The sequence below is a fragment of the Punica granatum genome, chromosome 5 (assembly GCF_007655135.1).
Source record: "Punica granatum isolate Tunisia-2019 chromosome 5, ASM765513v2, whole genome shotgun sequence".
Lineage (NCBI taxonomy): Eukaryota > Viridiplantae > Streptophyta > Magnoliopsida > Myrtales > Lythraceae > Punica > Punica granatum.
In genome coordinates, this window is record NC_045131.1 from 9,978,913 (window position 1) to 10,003,506 (window position 24,594).

The following is a 24,594-nucleotide window of genomic DNA, read 5'->3' on the forward strand; positions in this document are numbered from 1 at the left end:
AAGAGAGGGGCGATAGAGGCCCGACGTCGACCACCACCACCCACGACGAGTTTAGTGGCAAACCCAGAGGTCGCTGGCGACCTCGCCTGAGGCGGTGGTGGCTGGCGTTGAGCCCCCACCACCCCACAATCTCCCTCTCTTTCTCTCTTTAGAGAGGAAATAAATAAATCAGGACTGCGGTGGTTGGAATCGACGTCGCTGGTGATCTCTGTAACCCCTGACGACCTCAATTAGGACAGTGCTGGCTGACGTCGGGCCACTGCTGTGCCTCTTTTCTCTCTCTCTCTCTCTCTTTGAAGGAAGAGAGGGAGGACGATTTCCGCGACGGTGGTTGCCAGACGCCAACCATCACCACCCAGACGAGGTCGTCAGTGACCTCTGGGCGTGCCGGCAACTTCATTGGGGCGGTGGTCGCCAGTGTTGGGCAACCACTACCCTCCATTCTCTAATTCTGTTATTTTTAATTTTAATTAAAATTCAATTTTCAAAGTTTATTTTTGTTTATTAAAATTAAAAATATTTATTTCATGGGATAAGTTGGTCATTTTAATATCTTAATTCCAAATCTAAACATACTCCAAACACTTGATTAGGACATAGTAAATCTAAGGGATTAACATCTCATCCTATCCCGAGTTTATCTTAATTTTTAACCCAACGATCAATTATAGCCTAAGAGTATACATAAGAATTGATTTTCATTATCGGTCTTTTCTTAAAAAAAGAAACCTGATCATTTAATTGGTTACTTCAATGTATTGATTTAATTCTTCCCAATTATCCCAAGACAAGAAGTAGTATTGTGGATAGCATCAGAAGTGCCAACGAGTTGGACCATGGCTCACAAATATATTTTTCATGAAATAGCCAAATTCTCTCTGTTAATTTATTGGAACCATGCATTACTTAAATATTGCTCCTATACATATATACATACACATATATACACAAATAAATGTCTAAATCATAACATGGAGACGATATGAACTGGCTGATATATGACCTTTCTACAAGATATTGTTTCTACTCATATTATTATTATTATTAGCCAATAATTCCTTCCCCTCTTATTCTCCCAATAACTGGCTCTTCAGTTTTATCAAATACACGAATTAAATATACCTTGCATGATTTCAAGTTCTAGGTTGGTTGTTCGTGATGGGACTATCCATACCTTTTTAATAGTTATTACGATTTTTAAGTCATTATACTAGACAAGTGAGCCTCCTTTGTAATCTAGAAAAAAGAAATATACAATTAGTTCTCCTGTGGTTTGAAGAACAAACATTATAAATAATTAAATATGCCGACATTTTGTTTGAACGACAATTTAATATATATAAATATATATACATACACATCTATGTACGCGGGCGTATATATTAGGGCAAATTACAAAAAAAAATCCAAATTTTGTAAAATGTCTCAGTTTTGTCCTAAATTTTGTTTTGTAACAAAAAAACCATAAGTTTTCTAAAATGTCTCAAAAATGACCTCCGTTATAACTTCCGTCAATTTTTGCCTACGTGTGACCTACGTAGACTGTTAAAGGGATCCACTAGCCTACGTGTGACCTACGTGGACTGTTAAAGGGACCCACCATCAGCAGCAAAAATTGACGGAAGTTATAACGGAGGTCATTTTTGAGACATTTTAGAAAACTTATGGTTTTTTTTGTTACAAAACAAAATTTAGGACAAAATTGAGACATTTTACAAAATTTGGGTTTTTTTTTGTAATTTACCCTATATATTAAGCTCTTAATAAGCACTATAATGAAGTCAAAGTTATTAGAATGCTTTTTTTTTGGGGGAAAGAATTGTCTTTTTAATATGTACCCAGTAATTATTAAGAGTACAAAAAAGGTATTTCGTATGCTATCTGAATGCGATTAAAAAACTTTGCACTAACTCTAGCATTGTATACTTCTTACAATTTTTTAAAAACAAAACTTCTATATATTTTTAAAGTACTATTTATACATAGGAACAATATTTAACTAAAATATTACAGTAATTTTAATACATTATGCACCTTTCAGTTACTATTTTAGTGGCAATGTAAAAGCTGATCAGGCACACAGAAGGTCCTTCATTGTGAAGTTTTGGATTTGTTATAGCCCGAGAAAATTATGTTTCAATATTAATATAACAAAAATAATAATATCGCGCGTCTCTCTCTGTTTATTTTTGTGTGAGAATAATAGCCTTTTCATGTTTTCAAGAAAAAAACGATGACTGATAAATTAATTTAGGACCAACTTATAGTTATTATATATATTTGAAATTTGATCAAACCATCTGGCTTTAGTTTTAAAATGGTATGAATGATTTCTCGAATTGATTCTTGGAAATAAATAGATTCCATACACTAGAGGAAAAGTGTCTTATAGAGATGGAATTTTGAGACGGAATGAGTTTGTTTTAACTTGAGATGGAAATTTTAAAAATTGAGATACACAATTCCGTCTATCACCCAATAAGGACGGAATTTTGAGACGAAATGAGTTTGTCTCAATTTTGAGATTATTAAATTGCAATAGAAAATTCCATCAATCATCAAAGAAACGGAAAATAAGACGTAAAACTCCATCTCTTTTTTGAAACAAATCAGGAGAAGAAAAAATTCATCTCTTAATAATGAGACGGAAATATCTATCTCAAATTTCTGTCTTTATCCGCATGAGATGAAAGTTTCTATATCAAATTTCCATCTATATAGATCCATATACTATTTTATAAGTTCAAATCTTTATTTATCCTTTTTAAAATTTATTTCATTCCAAATCTTCTTCCTCTCCTTCTGTAAAATTCGAAAGTTTTGTAGGGTTTTACACATAAAAAAATTTAAAATATTTAATCACTTGCATATTAAATAAGTCAAATAAGTTATTATTTGCTCATATTAATTTTAATGTGAAGTGTAAATGAGATCACAAATAGTTAGGTATACAAATATAAATTGCAAGAAAAGTCCATATAAAAATTTCAAAAATTATTAAAATAAATTATATACGCTCCAGTCTAGTCTATACATCGATGGTTCATTATGGAACTTCGGGCAGATGGTGCATTTGGAAGGGATCGTCTTGATATATATAGCTTTCATTAAGGAATTAAACAGATGTTTGTGTTGAAATTTTAAAGGAAGAAAAGGGGGAATAAAAGAAAGGTCACTCTGGGATCTTCACATGCCCTTGTGGGTCAGACCTAACGTGGGTTTCCTCTTTCTTCTTCTCCTTCTTTTTTTTTTTCGCCCTTCCTTTTAATTTTTCATTTTCTCCATTTTGTTGTTGAAGCTCGTCTGTTTTCTTTTTCTCTGCTATATATGGAAGGATATCCGGATTTTGTCCGACCAATTTTCATAGTTCACTTAAACACCTTTCAAACGTTTATCAGGAGTCATATTGGTCCAATCATACAAATCTTGCAAGTGGTCGAATAGAACTTCAGCGGTCCAAATGAAATAAAAATTATCATATGATCCAAGGATCGAACAATCGTTCCCAAACACATATTTAAAAGTGCCTCATTTTTTCTGACACGGTTGACACTAATAGAGTGAGTTTACATAGATTGTTTACATGTGATTTGCTCAGTCCATCATCATTGATGTGTTGGATTAGGTTCATATTCCGTGGATCAAGAGTAGTTGAAAATAGTTGGATTGTATCCAGCAAAAAAATAAAATAAAAAAGAATTTGGATTGTAGGGCTAGCATAATTGATCTTCAGATGTTGGTAATGCTTACAAACCTATATTAACCGCCGACTCATACTGACAACAAAACCCCACCTATCAGCATTTGGGCCTTGGCCCCGTATTTTTGAAAAAAAAAAGGAAAAAAAAACGGCTATGAGAATATTTGATATTTTACCAACATCTTATGATTCTATTGGTATAGTATTGTTTATCCTAACGTTTTTTATTCTGAATGGTAAAGATTTTCGTTGGTATTTGTCATTTATTTTGTAATGGTGGTGGATTAGGTTTAATATGATCATTTTTCCAGACGAATACTCCCTGCACCTGAAAATTTAATTTAAAATTTTCCCGCATATTTTATTATTTATGGGAAAGGCTATACATTTTATGGGGGCCCAGAAGGAGAATAGTTCGTTAGGAGCAAGATTCTAAATAAATGACTTTATATCAGAATTTTTGCAATATGAATGTCAGCCCCACCGTCGGATGACACCGTAGTCGGCTGCTATTTGTTTATGCATTTATTTAGTTGAAATTTTAATTTCTTCTGGCTGGCAAACCAATCGAGGGCTTAGCATTACATTTATAAAATAAAAGGATATATACTATTTTGATCGAACTATACATCTAAAAGAATAGTAGTTTACTTTCTTTTCATATGATGATTTGTCCACGAAGACTTTTTTTTTTTGCAATATATAAATTAATCGAAAAATTATTATGGATCACAGTGTTTATTTTTCTGTTCTCGACATAATTTCGAGCAGAAATAAGACTCGTGAATAATTCATGGTAATGTCAAATATGATTTACGGGAGAATATATAACATAATTTTGATAAGAATGCACGCTCATCCATTATCTAGACTTTGTTCGATTTAATGGTTTCATATGACGTAACCCATATATAAGCAATGTATGTCGATCACCAACTAGTTTGCTCCGAAAAACTAAATCGAATTAGTTATATCGAATGCATATGTAGATTGGTTATCACTTTGGTAAGTCATTTATAGCGGAAAAAAACCCTAATTATTTGAATTTTCAGAATTTTTACACTTTCTATTATTAGTTTACCAATTTTAAAATTGCCACCCAAATAGGAATTCTTTCAAAATTTTTAATTTTCATACCCAGAAAAGTTGTTCATTATTGGGCGGCAAATCAAGAAGGGAATCTTTGCTTGACTGTCTGAGTTTGGTACGCCAATTGAACTGCTACATATTGAATAGTGGCTGTAAAGGCAAAGAGCAAAAAACTCATAATACCACTTCCCACAATTCTTTATTCTTCACTTTTTTTTTCTCAAGTGGAAACAACCTTTATGATTTTCTTGGCCTTTTAAGTAGCCACCAAAAAAAAAAAAAGAATTATTGCAAGCATTTCAATTATGCACAATTATGAATCGAACATAATGGAATTCGGGTGAAATCATGTCGCCATCCGATACTCAGCGTAACTCCATCTGTTCGGACTCAAGCTGTAGACACCCCTAATAAAGAAGGAGATAATAAGTAGAAACTCATGGGGGCCCAATTGACCTCATATGGGAAGGTATGATGTACTTGTCGAATGTGAATTTTCACGAATTTATGACAAAATAGAGAACAGTACATCAAGAGAAATAAATAAAGAATGAAGTAATATAGCAAAAGGAGAAATAAAGATAAAAATGGGAAAAACATATAAAGATGAATTTTCTTTCTTCTCTTTTCGCATTTCAAGATGACGTTGATCGCCATATATGCATATTTATGAACATTTATCTGCACACATACGACAATGACAACAAAGAAAAACCGCATTGATTAGCAATAGGAAATCACCATGCATTTTCCTCTTTTGTTATGATGTAAATCTTCTTTCTTTTTATTTTGTTCCGTCATGATGCAAATCACATCATGTAAGATATGGTTTGACAATGGAAATTTTGAATTTTGAACCGAAAGGGTGGAAGCCCAAGTTGGATTTGGACACAATTACCTCCAAAATTCGCACGTTCAACTGATTCGCAAATCTCTCTCGACCAGGGTCAAAGTGAATATTAATCGACCATCCAACCATTAATTTTCAGGGAAAATGAAAGAAATAAATGAGGGGAAGAACTAAAATTGGATGAAATATTGAAGAAATAGATGAGGAAATGTAAAGGGGGGGGAGATATTTTTATAATGTGCTAAATGAGTTGTCCTTTCGGAAGTGTAGTGTGATTTCCAGCAAAAATCCCAGAGACATGATAAGAGTCCATACATAGATGTCATGGAGGCATGAATGTTTTTTTTTTTTTTGGGGTGCTTTTTATTGGTCTAAATAATGTTTTTTTTCCAGCTCATGAGGCCACACACACTCTCTGTCTTCTTCCTTTTCTCTCTAAAAACCTTTCAGTGGGGAGCTGCCTCTCTCTCTCTTTCTCTCTCATTCTCTCTCCCTTCCTTCCTCTCTTTTTCTTGCTGGCTTTACTTTTTCAGCTTCAATCATTCCCTTTAGAGCTTCTCTCCCTCTCTTCTAGTCCCCCCCTCTCCCTCCCCCTCCCCTGTCGCCTTCCTCGAATTCCCCTTCTTTTGTGCTGAGTCCAATCCCAACCAGAGGAAGAAAGAAAGAACAGAAAGAGGAGAAAAAAGGCAGATAGCAGCTTGCTTCAGTTCACTGCTGCTCTGATACACAGACATGGCTTCTGAGACTGTTCCATCCGATCACCCCACTGCTGATCAGGTGAGCAGCCCCTTTACCAACTCTGCTTGTTCACGCTCTAAAATATGTTCTTGGTGGTTTCTTGGAACATGTTCATGGTGATGGTATCTCAGTCTTGTTCTCGTGTAGAATTGGTTGCATGCTGCAAAAGATGAGCACTACTGCTATTTAGTGACACTGGAACACTCCAAGCACATGTTTTTTTTTTTTCCCCATAGAGAAGTTGATGGGGTTTTTGGCCTTCTTGTTGTGTAGAGCATGTGATATGTTCGTAACGTTCAGAGCTTTCTGTTGTGAAAGACACTAAGAAATTTATAATATATGATTTGATGGGTATCTGGTTTTTTTGTGCTGATAGTTTCATGAAGATGATTGGTTTGAAGTTTAGAAATGAGATGAGGCAGGCAATTAAAAGGTTTATAATAAGGACAAATATTTTCAATTCTTTAAGGTTGCGTGATTGTAAAGATAACTAGGAAGTTGGCTGTTCTGAGGAGATCAATGCTCTCTCTTGTTGAACAGTAACTAGAGAAACATATTTCCGTACTGTTCATCAGCTTGTGGTTTAATTCTCTAATGTCGTGCGATGCCCTGCTTCCTGGAGATTTGCTGCAGTATGAAATGATCTGTATTATCTAGACTGGTGTTGAAAAGCAACATTTTTTGGCTTTCTGATCGCTGTACGTGAATTATGATGGAGGTGGTATCGTTTGATATGATAATTAATAAGAGTTATCTGGAAGAAAATATGGCTATGAAGTTCATGATCTTTAAAATCTGATGAATTCTTTATTTTTAATACCCACTCGTACTTTGGCATGGCTTTGGTGCTTTACTTTTCTGTTCCAAGGAGACATCTACTATGTGGTAATTGATATGAGAAGTTGTAGCTGTTAGGACAACCTCGTGCTTTATTTGTGTTGGGTTCTTAACTTGTATGTGGCTTAATTGTTATTAGCTGATGGAGAAGAAGGATACTGAAGAAGTAAAGACGGTCAAAGAGGAGGAAGTCGTCCATAAGGAAGATGCGAAAGAAAACAAGGAAGAGGTGGAGATTGCTAAAGATGTCGCGGCCACGGAATCTGAAGTTTCGGTCCCTAAAGCCGAAGAAGAAACAAAACCTGTGGAGCACATTGAACCTACGGCAGTGACCGTATCCGAAGCAGTCGAAACTGAGGGTGCCGCAGTGGAGCCTGCCGTGGCTGCTCCTAAGGAAGTGGAAGTTTCTGAAACACCTGAGCCTCCTGCAGTAGCTGCAGAGCCTGCTGAAAGTAAGCCTGATGAGAAACCAGAAGAAGCAGCTGTGAGAGAGACTGTTTTCGAGGAGAAAAGAGAAGTTCAAGCAGAGGATGTAAAAGTTGAGGAGAAACATGCAGTAGAAGCTGTGGAAGAGAAGTCGGAGGAGAAACCAGTGGAAGAACCGGTTGAAAGTAAAGCGGAAGAATCTGTAGTGGCGAAAGAAGGTGAAGACAAAGTGGAGGAGAAATCCGTAACTGAAGCAGTCAAGAGCAAATTAGAGGAGAAAGTGGAGACGGAAGTACCAGTGGTGAGTGAAGTGAAGGAGCAAATGGGAGCTGAGGCAGTTGAAGCCGAAGTAGTGGAGAAAACAGCAGAGGTAAAAGTTGCAAGTGAGTCGGAGGAGAAAGTGGAAGCTGAAGCTGTTCAGAGTGAAGTGAAGGAGCAAATACCAGCTGAGGCAGTTGAAGCTGATGCGGAGAAATTAGCTGCTGAGAAAGTTGTGAGTGAATCGGAGGAGAGGGCAGAGGCTGAGACAGTTGCAAAGGAGTCGGAAGTGAAGGAAGCTGCTGAAGCAGTCAAAGAAGAACGAGAAACAGAACCAGTGGCTGAAACAACCGAGAAGCTCAAAGAAGTGGAGAAAGTAGTTGCTGAGAAAGTTGTGACTGAATCAGAAGAGAAAGCTGAAAATGAGACAGTTGCAAAGGAATCAGAGGTGAAGGAAGCTGCTGAAGCAGCCAAAGAAGAACCGAAAACAGAACCAGTGGCTGAAACAACTGAGAAGCTCGAAGCAGTGGAGAAAGTAGTTGCTGAGAAAGTTGCGACTGAATCCGAAGAGAAAGTCGAAACCGAGACAGTTTCAAAGGAATCAGAGGTGAAGGAAGTTGCTGACGAACTCAAAGAAGAATTGAAAGAAGAAGCAGTGGCTGGAGCAACTGAGAAGCTCGAAACGGTTAAGGAAGTAGCTGCTGAGACTGTGGAACCAAAAGAAGTTTCTGAGAAAGTCGGTGAAGCGGAGACTAAACCAATAGAAGAGTCGAATATCGTCGAGAATGTGGCGGAAAAAGTGGAGAAGCCAGAGCAAAGCAATTCCGTGAAGGAAGAGAAGGAACCCGCTGCAGTTGAGGAAGTGAAATTAAGTCCTAAAGAAGTAAGTGCAACGCTAGGGGAGGCATTTGCTGCTGAGGACACGAAGAAAGAAGAGGCTGCAACTGTGGTGGAGGACAAAGCTGTGGTGACTGAGGCAGCAGAGGAGGTGAAAGAGAACGGAAGCGAAAAACTCGAGCCAAAGCTAGAGGAGCCAAGTCTTGCCGAGAGGACTACTCCTGAGGCCAAGACAGTTGAGGAGGTGGAGAAGAAGGATGAGACTGGAAAAGAAGAGATACCCCCAAAAATCGAAGCACCGAAAGATTCAAAAGAAGGCGTGAAGGCAGAGGAGGCTGTGAAAACCGAGACGAAGGAGGAGACCAAGGAGAGTGAGGACACCAAAGCCACCCGGGACCTTCCAGTTCAAGATGCCCCTGCAAAGACCACGAAGCAGTCGGGCAACATAATGTCGAAGGTGAAGCAGTCACTCGTGAAAGTGAAGAAGGCCATCGTTGGCAAATCTCCGAGCTCCAAGACCATTACGGTGGATGCAAAGGAAGGTGAAAAGGTCAAGTAAGTACAGGAGGCAGAAGGTTAAATTAGTGCTTTGGATTATATTGTTCGTCCGATTTGTTTGTCATAGCATTCTGTAAATAGAAGGTACTGGTCATGCATTCATTCGGGTTTGATTCGATTTGATGTAAAAGCTTGAGTGAAAGGAAGAAAACAACATAGGGACAGGGTAGATATGGTGTCAAAAAAGTATTTTGTTTGAGTTTGGTTGGTGTTTTTGTTATGCTGAGTTGTGATGTGGGTGTGGCATTTACTTAATTAAATTGGTTAGACAATGTATTGATTTTTTTTTTTTTTAATCTCCTCCCTCTCTTTCTCCGGGTCTCAATGAATTATTTTGCTTAGATTCCGATTTTTTGCATTGCATCAGCTTTGAACATTCGGTGCTCGTTAAGAATCTTTACTGATTGCGTAAAATGTAAAGATTTCATGACGAGTGTCTTTCCATTTGCTTAAGCCTTAATAACAGCAGTTTGTCTCGACGAGTCTACGAATGGCTGCAGTGCAACAACTGTTGGGCTTTAAATGGATGATCTATTAGTAGCGGCCTAGCGGGGACGGCGACTCTTGAACTACCATGCGTGATGCGTAAGTCACGTTTTCATTTGCAATGCTCACACCTTGGCATCGGGAAAAGGCACCCGATAGGGACGGGGTGACCTACTGAGTTTTAAGATTATGCGAAGAAAGAGGATCCGGAGTGTGAGGGAACTGAAGGGGAATGGGCTTCGGCAGAACATGTTGAAGGGTCTCCAACCCGCTCAAATATGCCCACTGAAGTTTTAACAGATACGTGGGGATCCATGCTTCCATCCCCCGGCCCCCTCGAAAATGAGGGCCGAAAGGTCAATTAAGCCGGCTGGAAATTGAATCCTGACTGGCCCTGTACTTGTTACTTCAGGCTCACGCACGTTTCAAATGACGCAATCTTTATGGATAGGAATTCTCTGTAGTTGGTGGATTCGGATTTCAAAAAGGGAATCAATAATTCGAGGACAAAAATCGACAGTTTTTCGTGGATAGTTCGTCGAGCTTGCGAATTTTCGAATCCGAGGAAAAGGAATGGAAAGGTAAAAGTGCCATTTTGTGTAGGACAGAATGGGGGCAGAGTAATTGCCAATTAGGCTTTGGTGATGGCACAAGTTCATAGCTCAGAAACTTTTTTAAGTCCAAAGAAAGTGCCTCTCTCTCCCTCCCTAACATGGGGCTCTCCTTCCATTTGACATGCCGACCTCTCTTTTCTTCCCTTTTGTTTTTTTTTTTTATATTTTTTTTTCCCGATTTGCACCCGATTAATCCATCGTGGTTTCTTTTTCAATGTTACTACATGGTACTCTGAACAACAATGATTCCCGATTACTCTATATCAGAGCAAATTTATTTTACTAAAAGGTAAAAACTATCTCAATCGTGAAATTTTCTCCATTCACGAAACTTCAATTCAAGATTTTGTTTAAGGAGAATATATACCGAATCATCTGAATCAACCCATTTTAATTTTTTAATTAATTTTATCAATTACTTCTATAAAGCATAAATGTGTGTCTATATGTCTTGTGTGACAGAGGAGAATTGCTTGAACTGTACACAAAGTGATGGAGAAGGTAAAAGGAGGCATTGGAGGAAGAGAAAGATGGCCCAAAGGAAGCAACATTGGGGAGGGAACAGCCCTTTCCTTTGGCCCCCCCTACTACTCCTTTGATTTTTTTTCTCTAACAAACCTTTTACTTCTGCCTCTCCCCTCCCCTCCCCTCTTACTTTCTTCTCACCCAAGTTTCCCTCTTTATTTTGTTCCCTCCCTCCTTCCTCCACTCTCAATTGTATCCAGCTTTTACGGGTTCGAATCTCTCTCTGCTTGCGCGACTTTACCCTCGTATGACAATCATAAAACGCGAAAGAAAATGAGTCTTACAGGAAAAACCCAACACCATATAAAAGGAGTTATTTGACACATATGCTTATATTTTGAGGATAGATTCTGTTAACATGAACGCGAGAAGAAATTCACACCAAGAACACCGGCTCGTGTCTCGCAGTTCTATAGACAACTGTTTATTGCGAACATGAAGGATCTCAGAAGTATCCTTGCATAGATTTGATCGAAAATCGCTGCAGAGTTTCTATTGAGATGAATTCCGTAATACTAAATAAACGATTGGAGTTCTTCCTTGACCTATTGGTCAAAATGAGGTTAATGATTCAATTCTATTTATGTAGATATACACAAGAACTATCACAACCGACTGGCATAGATATATTTGCCCACACAAGTAGACAACTAAAAATTACATCGAATTGATCATTTCTCTATGTATCTAATCCCCATTATTAACTTTCCATTTGGGGTTATCTCTTCTCTCAAGTGTGAGAACTTAACTAGTATTTAATTTCATTTGAAACATGTACATATTTTTATTTTTTAATCATGGCTGATCTCCCGCAAAACTCCCCCGTTTCAGCCTTTTCTTTTCCCCTAAAAAAGTGATGCGATGTCCCATTGTTGGAGTTTGCTTGGGCACAGAAACGTGAGAGGAAGTCTTGCCAAAATCATTCCTGTTCATTTGTATATGATAGGATCAATAATTTAATATCTTGAAAGTACAACTCATATATAATGGAAAAACTAACAGGGAAAACAAAAGAAAAAAGAAAAATATTAGGATGGGTTTGAAGATTGAGGTCGTAGGTTTTTGATTTGAGGGACATGGAATAATTTCTCTTTGCACGTGTTCATGCTTCACTGCACCCCTAAGTTCATCGCTTTCTTTAATTACTTTTTAGTATTATATATATTAGTAAAGGAATTTAAAAAGAAAAAAGAAAAAGAGAGAAAGATTTGCCTATTTGGTTAGGGGTAATTTTCTTTGTAGTTGTTTTTTGGGTTGATTGCATGTCTCTTAAAGTTGCCCCCATGTCCTCCTCTTCTTTTTGAAAAGACTTCTCGGATTAATTGAAGAGGGGGCCACCCAACATATTGTCTATCAATTAATTTATGCCACACCAAGTGAAATTAATCATAGGCTCCTCTCTCCTCTTCTTCTTTTATGTTTTACCCGCATGAATATCCCAAGTTTCAATGTTCATAGTGTCCCGTCTCTCTTGTTCACTTTCCCCTTTGGGCCACTTTTGCATCTTTGGCCATGGCCCCTCTCTAGTCCTCAATATGGTTCAATTGTTAGATCCTAACAAGAAGAAAAAAAATAAGTGAATTCTCGTCCATTTGATCGATATTCTATCCCGTAATCTTTTAATCTGCACACTTGATCTTGTAATTTTCATAAATAACAGTGATGCATATATACACGTTATCTTTGGCTACTTCTTGGGATTGAGCGGTCACGGATCTCGACATCTATCATCTTCGATTCCTCTCTTGTTAAGCTTCATTCCGATTTCGTTCAAAATTCATCATTGATGGGACGCGTAATTTAAGAATTTCACCAAATTTCACAAAACAAAAAAATAAATAAAAATCATTTGAGAAATGCTTAGAATTTCGATTATTATAGAATCAAATAAAAATTTTTTTGGCCCGAATTTGAATGGAGGAAAGTTCTGTGCTCTACCAAACCACAAACTATCAAACACAATGATTGAATTCGGCATGACCATATCAATTTATGTCGCACGTGAAACAAACTAAATTGAATCCAAAGGCACCATTATATACATTATACACATGATATATATACATACTTATATGTATATATATATATTGGTGAACAGTAGATCCAAAGTTTCCTACTGGTGTTATAATTCAAATGGTTCGACTAAGGAAAAAGAATTTGAATAATTTCTAATTTCGCAATGTACAAATCATCATGATCATCACCAACCTTTCTTTTGGCTAAAAATGATTGTTATCATCAACCTGTAGCCGTCTGAAGTTGTTATGCAATTCTTTTTCTTCTAAATTTATCGTTATTAATCATCCTTTCGAAATGTTGAGACGTAGTTTATCTGCTGGCATGTATTTTTTTTTATACGAGAGGATAATGTAAAATATACGAAAGGGAGTGGAACGGTAGTGCTTTTTACGCTTTTGCTCATTTGTCTCTAACCCCCTCAATTATTTCCTTTTAGTTAATCATTCTTTAACAATAAATCATTTTTAACCAATAAAAAAATTTATTCTTTTGTGAACCCTTAACTTTTGGTGAAGCGTTCCTTGGAGTCTCCCCATTGATATATACTTTGACTTTTTAAATTTTTATTTTCAAATTTCATAATTATTTTCTTTTATTTTTTACTTATTGGGAAAACAAATTTTTATAATAAATTCTTCCTCTTATACTGATATGTATATTGATTAATTATATTTACAATCTCAATATTATGCACATCAGATTTTTAATTAAGCATTATTAATCTTTTCTATTTTCCATTTTATGGGAGTAATTTATATATTATATTCTTCCTCTTTACCGCTGTATATAGTTAATTTTAATGACAATTTCATTATTATGCACATTTCATTTTAAAAATAAGCATTATAGATCTTCTTTTCAATATTTATCTATATCACATATCATTATTTTTACTCTTGAAATGTATAAAAAAAAAAATTGTTGTTCACTAAAGCCAAATAAAACCATTTGAACGTTTTGAAATTCAATTTATAAAATATTTATTTTTTTTCCTGAACATTATTACTGAAAACTTAAAAATGTTGAACCTCCGACCAATGCGCGGGTCACATTGCTAGTTTTATTATTAACTTTTATGTTGTTCAAGACTGTTTAAAAATCCAAGTGCCCAAAATATCGAACTGAAACCAATTCAAAAATTTGAACATTCAATAACATGGTTTGATTAAGGTGAGATTTTTCTTGAAATTCTTTAGTTTGATTTGGTTTTAGTTTTCAAAAAAAAAAAAGAACCGAACCGAACCGTATATGTATAGATATTAAATTTTGTTTCCCTTGGAAATCCGTATCATAGTCCAAATTTTTGCACGTGAATCGAGTAGTGGACTAGATACGTTTTGCTATTTTATGGATTATGGACTTGATTTATTTTGGTACTTTTTGGATTATAGACTTTCAAGATAAATGAAGATTAGTCTCGAGATTATTTTGTTAATGTTTTTCTTTTTGTTGTTTGAGATGCATCATATATGAACATTTTGTGACTTTCTCTATAAATAAACTTGGTCTGGAGTTACCCAAAAAAAATGGTATGGATATGGCCTGATTTGGGATTTAAATTGCTCATAATTAGAGTCCAACCCACCCGCTCTACGTGCGGACATCAAGTATATGTAAAGAAAGGAGAAAATTATTTTACACAAACAACGTATAATACTTGCATTAAATCAGAAGCACAGCCGATTGAATATGAATTTGTTGACGTATTATAATTATGCGGTAAAAGTAAAACTTTTTTTCTTTTTTTCTTTTTTTGGAAAGTTATTTTTTTTGTTTAATAAAAGTAAAAATACTAAGGAGGAGAGAAAAAAAAAGTAGTGGACGAAGAAGATTAAAAGGAAGCAGTTATTGCTTGGGCAAAATTAGTCGAAAAAGACTCCTATGGGCGTAATTATATTATGGATGGAAAATCGTTGTATTTTACAATAAGGATTTTCTAGGCAAATGAAGAGAAAATTACAACATCCACCTCTCCCTTAATAATAGTATTAGAATTAGATATATTAGGGGCAATACAATCCAAAAAAGTATCTGGTTATTCAGTTAACCGGATCGATTTTTGGTTTTATTTTTAAAGAAAAAACTTATGATTTAACTACGCTTGTTTATCTATGTTTTCAATTTTTAAAAATTGAACTTATTATTTAACTATGTTTTGAGTAAAAAATCTTACCAAACCGAAACCAAGTATCCCAAATTTTCTTTCTGCCCGTGCATGGCATGGACGGTAATTGCCAATTTGTTATTTGTAATCCCTTTTTTTGTTTTTTGGCACCAGCTTTTAATCCCTTTTCATCTCTTGCAATTTATTATGCCTCAATCTGTTTGGATGAAGTAGTTTCTTGTTTTCTGTCTCGTGCAATCTGATAAAAATTTTGATTTCCTGATTTCTTGTCCTATTATTTTGACATGTGTAAAATAATTGGTTTTGATGGTTTAATTTGATATTATATATATACATATGTATATATATTCTCGATGAAATAAGGGGCCAAAAACTAATCTAAGTTATAACACAAAATTGGGGTAAGGTAAATGATGAAGTCCTTAATGCAATTTGAGCACATTCCAAACGAGTCAATCTGCATAAGAATTACCTTCTTTACTTGAGAGATATTATTTTGATACTATTATTATATATCTTCTATAATAAAGTAGATCTTACGTAATTTCTATGACGATTACCACTTTCACCTTTTGTTAAATTATAGTATCAAATATAAAACTATTCTAATTTGAACTTCCTAATATTAATTTTCTGAAATTTTACTTGTCCTTATGTACTGTATATATTCTTTGTGAAGATGTGTACCCATAATTACGCATCATTCAAGTGGCTCACAAATTTCAGTCACACTTATTAACTTAGCTTATTAAATCTCTCCCATTTACCATAATCAATCTGATTTTTTGTATTTCAAGGGAAAACAAATATTATTATTATGCTTCAAGCTGTATAATTTATAAACTTCTCGTTTATATAATAAACGTTCTCTGTTTAATTTAGTAAATTTAATTAAAAAAATGAGTTTTTAAAGCTTGGTTTGAGACAATGGACCCGCGGCAATTGAATATATAGGGACCAAAGCACGAAATGACAACTCCTCCTCCATCTTCATCCTTCCCGTTGGACCATTTTTTTAAAGCATGCTGGACCATTGATTTTTTTTTTGTTATATAGTTTTATACATTCTTTTAATTAGACTTAATACAATCTTTTGGACAAAAAGAGGAAGTGGGAATTACTAGCTGCCGACCTATTAATCAATTTTCTGATTATTTTGGTTCCTTTTTTGTTTTCTGCCGGGGCTTTGTTTCTGGACAATTAAACAGTGTCAAGCATCCGGCAAGCAATAATCATCGGCATATGTGTGAATGTGTGTTGATGCATGGGTGGGTTTAGTTATTTAATATTACATGCATGTTGTTATATATTATTGATTTTATATTTCTTTTAGGATATCATCATCATTAGGGTACACTTAAAACGTAGCTTTCATGTCTGAAGCAATAGAGAAGCAAATCAAAAGGCATAGTTTCTGTTTTGTTCTCCCTTGTCATCACTTCAATTATCTCTCTTTTCCATCCCAAATATCATACATATATTTGCATGAAAATTATAATCCAATAAGTAATTTAATATAATTTACTGAACTTGGGATGTGGGTCGTAGACTCGTAGTTATGTACATGACGTTCAGATTTTTTTACATTGCAAAATATTTGAGGGATTCAGATTATCATGATAATCAGGTTCAAGAGTGGACCGAAGGGAGAGTTAGGAATAACAATCTTTATGCTTACAATTTTCACGCTTTAAAAAAGTTTATATAGTTCTTCTAATTTTGATGAAAATTCTCTCTTAACCAGAAAAAAATCATCTTATACTTGTTTCGTCCCTCTAGGATTTCTCCCTCTCTAGTTTCAAATCTAGGGTCCATCCCAGATCGGGTTAGCGTATATTATGATGGGATGTGGATTGATTTTTTTAAAGGTAGGGTTTGAGTTAGATGAAGAGGAAGATGGTTGAAGTGGTTTCCCCAACAAAAAGATAATGGGGCCATTGACAAGGACCTTTGTCACTTTGATGCGTGACATTATGCTCCTCTCTCACTCTCCTTTATTTCTCACCATTTTCACACACTATATGAAGGAAAGCATAATAAAAACTCAAAGAAATCGCACCATTATTTAAGAATTGCTCATATTTGGAAATCATCTCCCAACAACTACTTCAATTTTCAATTAGGGTTGTTGACATAGAAGCTAGCCAAACCTTATAGACAGACAATCATAATCCTTTCTTGTAGATATATTACAGGGGAGCAAAAGTTTCAAGTTTTCTAATTGATATTTCTTTCAAGCTTTCTATTATACATAAGTGAATCTCACGTGAGCTATACATATCCTAAATTATTTTCTCGGTGAAGGAGGTGAAATGTGACGATCAGTGCAATAATCCCATCTGAGTATGACGAGCCATCCTATACGTACAAAAAGTGAAAGAGACTTTATGCACTTTCATGTGCTTGTTCAATGAATCAAAAGTTGTTGGCTTCACCCTACTCTCCTTCAAGAGATAATCTGCCTTATACACTTGGATTATGATACTCATTAGGTCACAGATCCACTGATCATCAGTAGAATGGATGCATCACGAGCTGCCAATAGTACTACTAGATATACGATCTGACCGACAGCCAGTACGATCCCCGCAGGGGCCCTGCGCCGGCCGGGGTGGGGGGGGGGGGGGGGGGGGGTGGTGCAATCTAATGCAGGATTTGGTGAACCCAAGTTTGCAAAGACATGAAGTAGAGACGTCAATGGGAGTGTACCTTAAAAGACCAGACAAGGAGCCTTTTCTAGGATACTTGGAATATGGGCAAATCAGAATAGGGTCAGTTGAGGGGTTGGCGTTGGCATCTCAAATTAATCTTCCTCTTCATTTTTTTTTTATGGCCACTCACTTCGTTTAATTAAAAAGATAGAGCTTATTCATCATCGGACTATATAATTGATGAGCAAGTTTGATAAGTATAATTCAATTTGGTGTCCAAATTAGTAGTACAAATCTCATAAAAGAAAATAATACGAGTATATATATATATATATATATATTATCATCATATTGAATTTCCCATTATCATTTAATTGACTTTGGTCTGCCTCTACCTATAATATCTTAAATCTTAGCCGTTTATGGCCGTTGGCATGTATTATTCCATGGGCAAATCCGACCCATCAAGCCGATAGATTGAGTAGTAGGTTTCGATTCTTCTTAAAGATTTAACTGATTTCTTTACTCACGTATGATAATTACCAGGAGAATCGAAATCGGTTTCGGTCAGTTCGGCTCGAACCCTTTTGGACGCTTTTGAACTAATAATGTAATTAACCACCAAACAAATAATACCTATAATCAACTAATTAGTAATATAGTTATCCATAAAATAATTAATAAAAAGAAAAAGATTACAAAGACCAACCAAGTCGTTGCCCCCATGGACTTGTCTGCCACCATAGGGACATTTCTCTCAGTCACACTCTCTCTCACATACGTGCGTACATCATATATACATATGCATATATACATTGCTTGTTTCCATGTTTTTATATATTCTGTCTGCAATGTATAAATATCAAAGACATGCCGGCATTCCTCTCATTTGGTACTTAGTCTTCTCCTTCAATTTTCTCTCTTACCAACTTCAAACATAAAAGCACAAAAACAACAAGAAGAAGAAGAAATGGGCAGATCATCTTCATCACCTTCTTCATCAATCGATAGCACCAGCAACCTAACCCCACTCTCCCCCTCGTCTCCCAATTCTTCGTCGTCTTCATCTTCGATCTGCCTCTCAAGCAACTTCACCAGCCGAACCACGAGAAGATCAATCCGGAGAGACTTGAGCACTGATCTAAGGCTTGGACTCAGCATCTCCTCCTCCCCCAAACATGTCCTCCCCAACAACAACGTTGTCTCAATCCAAAGGTTTGTCATGTCAATGTTTCTTGTTTTATTGGTTTGGTTAGGTGTCACATTTTTTTATTATTCTTTTTCAATGAGACTCTGGCCGGCCTTGTTATATGTATATGGTGATCCAGGGTTGACAACCAGCAACGGCCTGACTGGCCGCCCATCAAGCCGCTCCTGAGGAGCGCGCTTTCGGGGAGATCGGCCGAGGAGAGACATGGGGCCGCCAGCTCCCTGTTCGTCAAGGTGTACATGGAAGGGGTCCCGATCGGGCGGAAACTGGACCTACTCAACCACGACGGATACGCTAATCTCGCCGAAACTCTTGCCCACATGTTCAAGGCTCCCATTCTCTGTGAGTACATACATAGAGGAAGAAAAATATTTTTCTGGGAATTATTGCTAAATTCATAAAATTTATTATAATTATATTTATTTGATTTTTGGAGTTAGGTCCAAATGGAAGTAGAGCTCACTCCGACAAGCATTATGTTTTAACGTATGAAGACAGAGAAGGGGACTGGATGATGGTTGGAGATGTCCCGTGGGAGTAAGGATTTATTTATATAATTACAATTTAACTTTAATTTTTGTCCATCTTGAATTGATGTTAATGTCTTTTCTTCTGGTTATTATGCTTTTGTATTTTCTAATTATGCAATTTTCATACTTTGATTTATATTTAATTATGGGATATGATATGCAGGATATTCATGAGCACAGTGAAGAGACTGAAGATCACACGAGCTGACAGATGCTAGAGAAGATTCGATATCTATTCTTTCGGCATGTGAATATATATAGACATCCTAAATGCTGCATATACTAATTTTTTGCAAATTTAGGGAGAAAATCGAACATATATATTGTCAGCTAGGAAGAAAGTAGTAGATGTACATTTTAGACAATTACCCGAGACTCTTGGAATTCTATAAATTATATAACTCTACATAGTTTATATATTTATACGTTTCATTGGAAGTCATTGTTGAAGAAACCAGTCTTTCACTTGATCTGTTGATCCCTCTATAAAAATTGTTCATTTTCTTTTCTTATTTACTGCGCATCACACTGCCGTACTCACCCGATGTGCCAACACGATAAGTTATTACTTAATGCGCCACTGTGCGGTTGGAAAATTTACCTTCCTAAATCTTTATGTTATATGTCAGACCCTCTAGCCAGTGCTCAATCTTGAAATCATTCTTCACTGTTACTGAAGAGATGACCGATAAATATGATGATTTTCAGAAGTAGGAATTAATTTGGGATTGATTCTCTAATGCCTCGTGTGACGAAAAGGTTTGCCGCCTTGGAACAATTGATGCCATAATTGGTAAGTTGGTAAAGATTTTCGCCTGTAATTTGGAACGGCTCTTGGCATGGCGTGGGCATGGCATCACTGAGACACGAAAAGTTACCTACACATACTGTTTCTTTGAGTATGGCTTTCCTTCGATCAACCCGAAGTGGTGGATCTCGAATCTTTCAAAATGAATATACTAATAATCTATATGCGATAATCTATTCACACAGTAATTCCAGAAAAACTCACAAAAAGAGTAGGATCGCGATATTTTACGTAGAAGTAACTCACTCACAAAATCCGGAACAGACTCTCATCTTCTCATAGATTCTATGAAAACCACAAGCATCGATCTCGCTGTACCGAACAATTTTTAGCTAGCTAGACACAACCTTGAGTGAAACCTAAAACACCACATGAATGTCAGCTCTCACTTACACGCGGTTACCACGATTGAAAGATCTGTTAAGCACTTTTGCGGGACATTCAAGCCAAAAAATCCCTTCTCGTGACAGGTCTCAGACAAAGATAAAGGCAGACTATAATTACTTGCTCAATGTGGGATGTGGTTCTACCGGTCGCCCCACATATAGATTGGTGCTAATGAAACACCAGGGATTGAAAATTGCTTGCCAAGCCAACCTTGCTTACAGAACAAGAAACAGAAAAGGAGAATCTACACCTACCAATCCTACAATTGGGCCAAGGCCCATATATTTGGGCCCGTTGCAACCATTAGGCCCATTTAGCAACGTCCTTAATGAGTTGTGACAATTGGGCTGATCAGGCCCACCAGAGACTGATAGCTGCAGCCATGTACTCCCATTTCTTATTCCAAATTTGAAATTGATATTATAACTGAAAACAAGGTTTCCTCTTTTGCTTTGATCCCCATGTTGATGTTTTAGGAGCTAAAGAACTTTATCTACCAAGTTCGGTGAAATTATTGTGATAGATGTGACCGATTACAGTTAATGATTTAGGTAAGGATTCGAAAATAGAGTTGGAAACAAAAGCTTGAGTAAATTTTCTGATGTTCGTGTCCGCGACAATGGGTTAAAACCCTTTAAATTTTTGTCTTGACATGGAAAAAGAATCCGCGATGAAATCTTTCCCACACCAAGATCTTTCTCAAAATCTGAATCTAGCTGATCTTCTCCTCTCCCACAATCCTAAAGCCACTCATTGGTTTCCTCACCAAACTTTCATGTACCGTATCCTATTCTGAAGGCACAAACTACACAAACAAGAGTCAACAAAGGACCGGAGAGTTGTTCCCTAGGAACCCCCTCCAACGGTCAAAATAGTATATTTCTAGAGAAGTGAGTCAATCACTAGGGATGAAACAGTTAACTTGCCAAATCCATGTAAAATATTAGTATATACCTGATTACAACTAAACTGTCAGATCATCGTTTGAGCCTGAGGCCCATTGAGTCAAGTTGCGCCATGCTCACCAAGTTGGGCTCGGTGGAAAGCTCATCGAGCCTTATCCTGTCTTAGTCGATGCACGATCCTGGGCTCGGTATTGGGCCGGGGGACCCCTTGGTCGCTTTCGGGAGTCATGGACTGTGGGTCCAGTCCGAGTAGCTCATTGCTCAAGGCAAAAGATATCCACCGTTCATCCTAGACAGTATTACGAAACATGATATACTCGACCGAAGATAATGCTTGGGTGAAGTCGAAAGCCCCTGATGACGGGGTGTTAGCCTTTCGGGAACAGAAAGGGACTTGATGATCCCTGAGGATGTTGTTTTCCATGATGAATGTCAGTTGCAACTTGCAAATAATGGCGACTAGGAATCCCAGGAAGGACCGTTTCCCATATGGCTCATTTTCCTCGCAAACATTAAGAGAGAAGAGATAAGGTTTGAGTTGAAACGAACGTCAGGACACAGAGAATCTGGTCGAAAAGTTACTTTTTCCCTACCACCAGAAAATGACCCGCCGGCCAACCACTTAAGTGGTCCACTGATTTATCCAAAACACTCTCTCTATTCATTCCGGACCCTACACTTTCATCATATGTTCATTGTCCATGTCCAAGTAACATAATAAGAGACAATAAGTAAAATCACCAGACATCGACAAAAATATTGGTCCCCGACCTCGATATCGTGCGAATAGCATACCCGTTACACTCCCGTATCACATCTGTGGATATCCGTTGCACTTCCATTGCAAACATCGACAATACCCGCATCCGTCTGAAACGAAAGTGATGCGAGACTCATATCTGTCCGGAATAAAAGGACTTAGGAACTCAAAAAGGATAAAAATGAGGTTTGATATAACTTTCGAGATCTCGTATGTATATATCCACACGATATTCAATGGGAATGGTCTGATATAGACATCGATATTGACTCCGGAAGTTGGCACGTGCTTGGGAGAGGAACAGGGCAGAACAGAGCAAGGAAAACAGAACCAGGAAGGAAGGGACTTTGGTTTAGAGACGTAAAACATATTTGATTAATTATTTTCTTCTTGTTGATTTTTTCTTAAACTAAATCTCACCGTGAAATTATGCATTTTAATCACGGGGATTCCTATTTTTCCTAAAAGACCCCCTCAAAAAGCACCTTCAAAAAAAAAAAACCTAAAAAAGCATCCTAGGCTAATTAATTAATCAGCATCTTCGGCGTTCCAAGGCATCCTCTGCCTCTGCTTCTTCCTGTTCTTTTTCTATGTCCTGCTGCTTTCATATCATGCCACAACCACGGACAGTAATATCTACAGGCACGGCGGTCGGGACATGCGGCGAGGACGACTCAACGATCAAGAGGTGAGGGTGCAGGGCCTGGACCTGGACCTGGACTTGTCCAGCATCGACCACATCACCTGGACATCCTCGTACCCGCACGCCATCACCTCCCCCTGCAGGTCCATCACCCTGTCCTCCTGCTCTGTTTCCATCCAAAAAATGACAAAACCCGAACAACGTTAGTATATCGAGCAGGGCTCGCGGAGAGTAATTGGAGACTCGGGATTGCTGTAATTAACGAACCTTGCTGGTGGGGGTGGTGGTGGGGGGACTTCTTGTGGTCCCGGGGAGGCTGCTGGTTGAAGAAAGTGCAGGCCTTCCTGAAGGGAGAAATTATGGTTTTCTTCCAAGAAGCCATTGTCGACGTCGAGGTTGACGTTGAAGGTCGACTGGTCTGGTCGCAAGATCAAGGCTGGCTCGAAGACTGAGCTGTAGTGTCTGGGTTCTGCCCAAGCGGAGGATGAGGGAGTATATATAATGGGAGGAGGCAGAGAGAGAAAGATAAATAGATAGATGGAGAGAGAGAGAGAAGAGAGTAAAAATGGGCGGCAAGATCCGTAGGATGAGGTTCGGGGAAGGAGTAATAAGAAAACGAAACTGTGTTTTTATTTTTTTAAAAATTGTTTATTATATATTTATTTAGTGTTTGGTAAGATTACGTTGTATCCTCAATCTATTCGTTGAGAATAATCCCCGATCATTCATGTATGGACTTAGACACCTCTAAGAAGTGCTTCTATTGGACTTCGAACCTATGCATAAGTCCCTCTTGCGGGAGAATATAGTAGCGTATGCTCTGCCTATTATTAAGAGGTTTCATATTTGCTTTTTATTATGGGACTATTGGTGTCTATTTCTTTGGTTTATGAGGGCTCGTGGAGATAGAACAAGAAAAGGAAAAATTTATGTTGTGTTTGATTACAACTTAATTAAATAAGTATTGAAACGTTAATTACAAGATAGTCACGGGGGAAATGAATAGAAAGAGAAAGAGGGAGATGAAAAATAATGTTCTCATCCACTTAATCATTGAATGAAAAACCACTACATGAGTAAGTATAAAATTTTAACTTTATGAAATAAATTATTTTTCACTTCTTGATATTCTATTCTCCTCACGAAATATTTTTTCGTTCTTATATTTTCTTCCCTTTTCCTATACAGGTTTTTTCTTTAACTAATTAAGTACTTAATATTTATCAAATACCACCTTAGCTAATAATGAACACAAATAGTTTCACTTCCACTATTAGGATCGAACCCAAGGACCATCGGATATTAGGCATTTGCGTATGCTTTTTTCTCTACTCGTACCAATTTATTACCTAAATTTCCTATTTTCTAGTGTGTATTAGACTAGACTCATAAATCATTCTTATAAATCACAATAGAAAAATCCAATCTTATGAAATGCAGAATTCGTTAATCGTATCATATTTATTTATTTATTTATTATTATTATATATCACTTTTTTTAATAGAAGTGAAAGGTTTGGGCTTGGGTCAACCGCAGAGGGCACATGGCGCTTCGCGTCCACGGAGTTCCCACACGTGAACCCTTTTGCCTCTGCTCTTTGAATTAATGTACATAACATTTCTTCCTCATTCCATTAA

The 24,594-nt window shown here is 36.9% G+C and overlaps 3 protein-coding genes across 3 annotated transcripts; 2 read left to right on the forward strand and 1 right to left on the reverse strand.

Annotated features, from left to right (window-relative positions):
* Positions 1 to 6,068: 6,068 nt before the first annotated feature.
* Positions 6,069 to 9,602, forward strand: LOC116207792 (neurofilament heavy polypeptide-like). The gene is made up of 2 exons (XM_031540887.1): positions 6,069 to 6,416; positions 7,354 to 9,602. The coding sequence occupies exons 1-2, from the start codon at positions 6,372 to 6,374 to the stop codon at positions 9,292 to 9,294; spliced, it is 1,986 nt and encodes a 661-aa protein (XP_031396747.1). The 5' UTR covers positions 6,069 to 6,371; the 3' UTR covers positions 9,295 to 9,602.
* Positions 9,603 to 18,568: 8,966 nt separating this feature from the next.
* Positions 18,569 to 19,939, forward strand: LOC116207175 (auxin-responsive protein IAA31). Its single transcript, XM_031540055.1, has 4 exons — positions 18,569 to 18,928; positions 19,042 to 19,265; positions 19,364 to 19,460; positions 19,617 to 19,939. Exons 1-4 carry the CDS (start codon positions 18,684 to 18,686, stop codon positions 19,669 to 19,671), a joined length of 621 nt encoding a protein of 206 aa, XP_031395915.1. The 5' UTR covers positions 18,569 to 18,683; the 3' UTR covers positions 19,672 to 19,939.
* Positions 19,940 to 22,543: 2,604 nt separating this feature from the next.
* LOC116207306 lies at positions 22,544 to 23,505 on the reverse strand. The gene is made up of 2 exons (XM_031540215.1): positions 23,224 to 23,505; positions 22,544 to 23,122 (listed from the first exon to the last, which is right to left on the reverse strand). The coding sequence occupies exons 1-2, from the start codon at positions 23,336 to 23,338 to the stop codon at positions 22,995 to 22,997; spliced, it is 243 nt and encodes an 80-aa protein (XP_031396075.1). The 5' UTR covers positions 23,339 to 23,505; the 3' UTR covers positions 22,544 to 22,994.
* Positions 23,506 to 24,594: the final 1,089 nt, after the last annotated feature.